Below are 7,166 nucleotides of genomic sequence, written 5' to 3'. Positions count from 1 at the left end.
CTTTCACATATTTTAATCTGATTGACTATTATATAATGTGCCTCAAATTGACTCTATTTTCATAGTTACCTCATCGTTAAAATCGTTTTATATTCTACTTGATCTTCATCACGTGGACACTGATAGAATATTAAAATACCAACCAGCTTCTAAAGAAAAGCAAAAATTCTGGACTATACCATGATGGAATGGGTGCGTGGAATTCCAGCTGCATTCTTAGAAAAGATAATTGTTACAAGTATTTTTAAGATATGTTTGTTAGTGAGAGTTTGGAGAGATGGAGAAAGGAGGATCGTATTTTTATTTTTAAATTGAGTTATATTATTTATATATAAAAAAAAATATACACTGATAGTGTAAAAAGTTTACCGTTATTCAATCACAATTCATCATGTATAATAAGTTTGTTGATTTTTAAAATAATTATCTTAAAATAATTCAACCAACGATTTGTAATTAAATGATAACATAAAATTATTTTACACCGTTAGTGTGTAAACATTAAACTCTAAAAAAACAGGACATTAATAGTGTGTATGGATAACTAGGAGAATCAATTCTGATCCCAAATTCATGGTAAAAAATTGAAAAAGTTGAAGCAACTATTTGTTATTTTGGCTTTTAATGTAGAACTGGAATTGATTCTAGGAAGATTGAACACTTTATAATGTGATTTATGGAAGAAGGATTTTTCTAAGTCCTTAAGGCGAAAAGAATGGGAAAACAAACTCTTCCCTTTAGCAATAGAAGAAACTGTTGAAATGGAACTCACTTATATTTTCTTTACTCTGACGCTGCGATAGCATTCGAACAACTGAACAAGAGACCACTTTATCATTCTCTGCTATGTTCTTATCTCTTCTTTCACTATTACCCCATTTGTTTTGTATAATGTTATTAGTCATTTGGGGGAAACCAGAAAAGTTGTAATTGTGGACGAACTTATCATTTAAAAAAAAAACTTTCTTTTTCCTTTTTTACTCAACCAAATTATAAACGTATAAGGGGATGCTAAGAGAAAAAAAAAGAGTGGAAGTAGAATCTACCTCATAGTATGGCTAATCGAACTGTGAGACATAGGCTGGATAGAGTTCGACTCATTAAGAGTCCTTGAAGTTTAATCCTTTGAAGCTATTCGGACTTCAAATTTAGAAACTCAAAGCTCATTACTTCCTTCCTTTGGGTTCAGACTTCAGATAATTCAAGTATAAATAAAAAGGTGTAGATGTTTTACTGCGTAAAAAATGTACTTGAGTTAATAATTATGATATACAAGTACAAGCTCAGAGAAGTTGTGCTGAATTTGGAATATCCATTTCGGCAACACATTGTCATTTAATGCTTTTCTTTAAAAAAAAAAACATAATTCATAAAGATCAAAACATTCCCATCCTCAAATTCATGGTAAAACGGGGCAAACAAATCACGGGCGAATTTATTATATGATGAATCCATCTTCAATTACTGAGTTTTTCAATACAATGGTAACCCCAGAACGGATGTAAAACCCTTCTGAAGATCTGTCAGCCTCTTGTATGCCCTGTAATGCATTAAAAAAGAAGATTTAGTACTAATTTCATCATATGAAAAATGTTTGTTTCGCTTGTGGTGTCTATATAATTTCTTTTTTGGTTTAATATATTGTTGAATTTTCATGACATCCCAGTAAAAGGAAAATGATTGCCTCACACTTATTGTGGGCGTTAGGGAACATTTAAGTGAGGTGTTTTGTTGTTATACAGTTTTTTGTGATTAATTGAGAAACACATTTAGGAGTATCATAACTCCAAATAAAGCTGGGTATCAATCGGTAGGCGTATCACACATAGTCCTGTTGTAATGCTACAGTGTAGTTTTAAAAGCATACCTCTGAATTTGCTATGACAACATTCTTTCCAATTCTAGCATTTTTGTCAATAATACAGTCCCTGTAGAAATGTGAGAAGTGAGCAAAGTGAGAGAAAGTAATGGTTAGGAGAGTGAGAATTGCAATTCATACTTGATTTTTGTATTTTCTCCTATTCCTATTGGAACTCTTCCTTCAGCTAAGAGTGCTACCACTTCTGCATCGGTTTCATAGTAATCAGCACCAAGCATCACTGTATCCTGCATAGGAAGAGTAATGCACTAGAAGTTATAGAACTAGACGGGGGCACACGTAAGAAACATACCGAATTTATGTTCTATCAAGAATATTATTATATTTCTGCTGAACAAAAAACTTTGAAATGTTTAACCTAACTTGATACATGGTACACAACAAATCAGGTAAATATGGCACTGTTGATAATAATATACATGCTTAGATGGTAGAATTGGTACAGCAAACCTTTAAATGAACATTTGAGTTTATTCTGGATCTGATTCCAACAACGCTATGCTCTATGAAGGAATTATTCAAGAAGCTTCCATGAGATATGATTGAATCAACAATCTGCATAAAGAAGGACAAGTAACAATGTTGTAGTTTGAGATTTGAAAGTAGAAAAGAGGTAAGTTCACACTTCCCAAAGCAATAAGGCTTTGGTACTTCTAGTGTGAAATACTTAAAAAATTTCTCACAGGAGCAAGTTTGAAGAACTGACCTTGCTATTGTCAATCTTTGATGGTGGTAAGTTTCTCCTTGATGTATACATTGGTTTTGCTGCATCGTAAAAGCTAAACCTTGGTGGCTGAAAAAATTAAAGAAGTAAGCTTTTCTGGGAAAATAAGACTTTAGATCTTAAAATGAAAAAGATGAAATGATACATGCTTATAGTTGACTAAGTTTTTGAACTTAATAATTAAATTCATTTCTTATGTTTACCTCTAGCACGACCTTCTACTAATTACTAATGAGGTGATTTGACACTCACATGCTCAGTGAGGGCAAGATTTGCCTCGAAGAAGGATCTGATAGTCCCTATGTCTTCCCAGTAATCATTGAAGAGATAAGCCTGCATACAAATTGTCACACCATAGGTAAATCATAAGCAAAAAAGATTCCTCCTTAATGCTTTTTTCCAGTCATACCTTCATGTAAAATTCTCTAGCCGACGCAGGAATAACCTCTGATCCAAAATCATTTGCCGTTGGAAATCGCCATCTAAATTAAATTAATTTGTAGCACTTAAAAAACAAGCTTTGGAACAAGATCAATTTATTCTCGGTGCATATTTCTGTATTTGTATAGAATATATTAATAGATGAAGTGAACCACAGGAAAAAGCCTAACATTTTGCTAGATAATAATCAGTACCTTAATAGATTAAGAAGTATCTCCTTCTTGAAGACGTACACTCCCATGGAAGCAATGTATGGTTTCTTCTGAGCCTCATCCTTTGAAAGGCCCAACACGGTTGTATCTACTTGCTAAATTATAAAGCAGTATTAGCACTGAATGTAATTCTTGAAACATTTTGTAGTGTTACAGTGTAATAAACATGAGGCTTACCATTGCTTTCAACTCTTCTCCTTTGGGCTTTTCACTAAATGAAAGGATCCTTCCCTTGTTGTCTATCCTCATCAGACCAAAATCTGAGGCACGGCTATCATGGTTGCACAATAGAGTTTTAATCAGTAATATATGATAAACGTTTTTAAGCTTAGATATCCAAATTGTTGAGTCAGCTATTGTTTTAGGTTGATTTTTCCTTGGGGGCTTTAGTACTTGCAGAGCTAAAATAATGTTTCTTATTCAGATTTAGCTTGCATACATTGATCATTTGATTATATTAGCAATCACGAAAGATCTCTCAAGTGCCAAGGGTATGTTTGTATGCTAATGAGTAATGAGACATTGTGATTTCAAGCTATACATGTTGGTTATTATGCATATCGAATTGTATGGGTATTTGCACCATTTTGTATGTTGAAATAATTAAAAAGTTACAATGAGTGGCAAGCAACCTACCTGTCATCCATTGGCAGACAAGAAAGAGTGATATCTGCACCACTCTCCCGATGATTCTGGATATGAAAATGAGTCAAAACATCTGAGAGTCAACAATTTGAATGTATCAACTAAACTGAAAGGGGGAGAGAATTATTTGATTGGATGGCACAGTGCCTTACTTGAACAAAGTCCATATAGTCCATTCGGTAGAGGTGATCTCCAGAAAGAATCAAGACATCCTCAATATCCTTACTTCTTGGATCCTACAACATAGAAGCATATTCTACATTACCACATTTAACATCCAACTAGCATTTAGATTCTTCTTGGCCTTTGCTATGATGAGGAAAGAAATAACAAAAGGAAAATAAAGCATAACAATAGTCTATAAGTTAAACCTTGTTATTAAAAATGGAATTCTCAATATTCAATGTAAATTGGCTAACAAATCAGTGTATTATGAAAACTTCTGGACATACATATTGTCTCGAGAAAATCATTTGGTGTAATTTTGCATGTTTGTATATATCTCAATATTTTTAACCCTTACAGCAGAGTATTGGAAAATCATCATTTGACTATCAAATTAGAAAACTAGCCCTCCGCATTGTAACCTCTTCCCCTAAAAAAATACATCTAATGTTCCTTAATTGATTTGTATATGTCACATGTCAACACCTTAAAATGTGAACCAAAGAAGGTTCCTACGACTCTGGAGTGGGCTGGTGGCAAATCTAAGATTTGACCACGCAAAGTCTGGGAAATTTGAGAAATCAAATGAAATTGAACTTTGGTAATCTGAAATAGAAAACTTAATAATTTGTCATAGGCTCAATATATTACAGGAAAGTATCTTTCCTCAATGCTGATCTATCTCCAATCTCCACTTCCCAGCCCAAACTTGTAAAATAACATAACTTAGATCATAAAAGAGAGATCCTATACATATAGATTTTGTAGTAACTTCAATCACTGTGACTTAATACCTCAAAGAGCCAGTGAAACTGCCTCACTGCATCAGCAGTACCTTGAAACCACTTTTTACCTGCCTCCCCTGGAGTTTGGGTTGCTGCAAGAACCTGAAATAGAGCATGCACTCTTTTATAACCTAGAGGAGTATAGTTCTTCTTTTACTACTTAGTAGCCTATTTTCTGAAGATTATTAAGAACTAAACGCATAATTGTTTATAAGCCATACACACGCATAAGCTGACTAAAAATACAAGCAAGTAAAAGATGGGAGATACCTCTACGTAGCCATCTCCAAAGGTGACTCCATTACCAGAGTTGTAAGCGCGAGCAATGTGCCTGTTGAGAGAGGCTGAGTTAAACTGAGTGAGGATGTACACCTTGTTGATACCACTGTTGATGCAGTTACTCATTGGTACATCAATGAGCCTGTATGCACCTCCAATAGGAACCTACCATAGGAAATCTCATATGGCTAAATTCATATATGAAACAGGATAACGTTATGCAGTTGAAGTGCACTATACATAGCATGGATCATGATATGGTATCCCTCCCACTAGACACATTTTTCATTTCCTTACTGCCCAAGGTATTAAAAAGTAAACAGTAAATTTAAGAGGGAAACCAAGTTATAGGCACCATTATGTTCATAACTAAGAATGGTAAAATAAAAGGAAAAAGAAACTTACAGCAGGTTTGGCTCGTCGCTTAGTGAGAGGGAAGAGACGGGTTCCAGCTCCTCCACCTAGTATAACTGCCAACACTGTCCTTGGGTTCCTTCTTTCCATATCTAGGTCTCTCAACTGCACTACCCCCATATTCCCACTCATCAGGTGGAAAACGTTGCATACACCAACTCTCACAAATTATGCATTAAAATTTAAGTGTTTTTGCACCACCTTTATTCACTTTTTTTGTAAAGTTGACATGAAATCACATTAACACTTGTTACAAAATTTATGCATAGTTTAAATATCGCTACACTTGAAAATTTTTAATCTATGGCAATCAAGTGTTATGCGGGAGTAATACGATTCAAGGAGTTATAAGATTGTGTTAGTAGTTGAAGTAAGAAGGAACGGATTGAATCTTTCTCATAAAAAAAGTAATTTTAAAACAAAGTTTATTGGTTTTACTTTCATACAAATCGAAGGGCAAGAAAATGAGTCCCGTTACGTACGCTAAGGTTGGTGATGCGGTGGACCAAGTAGACCACCATACCATTAAAGTATGGACCACCATGTATTGAACACCTTTCAATTTAACAAATACTTTTGTTTCTGACAAACTAAGGCAGCGGTCATGTTGTATATGAATTATGAACGAATGATCAAAACAAGCCAAAAAAAAAAAAAGCATTGGCAGAGACCTACTATTTATTTAACAACAAATCCTTGGCAAGAAAATTTATTTCGACGTTAAACCTATTGCACTAAAATTCTTCTCTCTCTCCTACCTTACCAAGATTCTAAATTTTATTGACATGTTTCAACTTTCATGTTTTCTATCTTGACTGAGCGTTTGTTTGTGAAATGATGACTAAAAATTAATGACTTTTATTGGATACTCCGAGACTATCATGTACTGGTAGTCTCAATTAGTCAATTTTTTTAATTTATGAAAAAGAATTAATAAAGCTGAATTATGTTTTATATAAACATTAGGTGAAATGATAATAATCTGGAACCATGCAATAAATTGTCCTCAGAGAAGAGAAGAAGCAAAGGTAAACCTTGGATTCAGTAGAAACGTCAGCTGTGAGAGACATGCATATATGTTGTTGTTGTTGGTGGTGCCTAACATCCTTAGTGCTGCCACCATAAGCACTTTTTAACACAAGCTTACGTCCCATGACTTCCCCATTACAGAACTTCACTAGCTTCCAATTCCTACTACAGGCCACTCCATGTAACTGCACGGTTGACGAGAGAGTTATCTGGCCGCCGGCAGAGGCTGCCATTTTTCCAGGGAGAAAATCGGAATTTATGAGTACTTTTAGTAATATAGTGAAGGTTGTCACAAGAAGCAGACCTATGTGTATATTGTGCAGATTTGCTTACATGCATATCCGAGTATTTTGGAGGATTGGGCCACGTTATCCAAATTCAACTGCATCCACCAATTCCGTTTCTGTTATTACAAAATAAGTACACATGTCAAATGACACTTTAGTCCTTGGAATTTGTTTGGCATGGCCAATTAACGAATATTCCATTGGTTTAATTAGCTTTAGCCCCGGGATTCGAATACCTGTAAGCGGTGGAATGATTTCCTTGTGCTCTAGTTCTGTCCACACAAATTTCCAACTTCAAATTTGATT

At 34.5% G+C, this 7,166-nt stretch overlaps 1 protein-coding gene across 1 annotated transcript; it reads right to left on the bottom strand.

The window, feature by feature from the left end:
* Positions 1-1,228: 1,228 nt before the first annotated feature.
* On the bottom strand, positions 1,229-6,966 carry LOC100792088 (glucose-1-phosphate adenylyltransferase large subunit 3, chloroplastic/amyloplastic). Its single transcript, XM_003549920.5, has 15 exons — positions 6,579-6,966; positions 5,536-5,649; positions 5,122-5,295; positions 4,861-4,953; positions 4,054-4,137; positions 3,893-3,948; positions 3,434-3,527; positions 3,239-3,351; positions 3,013-3,085; positions 2,856-2,936; positions 2,586-2,672; positions 2,330-2,434; positions 2,000-2,106; positions 1,868-1,928; positions 1,229-1,540 (listed from the first exon to the last, which is right to left on the bottom strand). The coding sequence occupies exons 1-15, from the start codon at positions 6,804-6,806 to the stop codon at positions 1,439-1,441; spliced, it is 1,572 nt and encodes a 523-aa protein (XP_003549968.1). The 5' UTR covers positions 6,807-6,966; the 3' UTR covers positions 1,229-1,438.
* Between the last annotated feature and the right edge of the window lie 200 nt (positions 6,967-7,166).

Source organism: Glycine max, chromosome 17, assembly GCF_000004515.6.
Source record: "Glycine max cultivar Williams 82 chromosome 17, Glycine_max_v4.0, whole genome shotgun sequence".
NCBI classification, from domain to species: domain Eukaryota; kingdom Viridiplantae; phylum Streptophyta; class Magnoliopsida; order Fabales; family Fabaceae; genus Glycine; species Glycine max.
The sequence above is the reverse complement of the archived record's forward strand: the minus strand, read 5'-3'. Positions and strand labels throughout refer to the sequence as shown.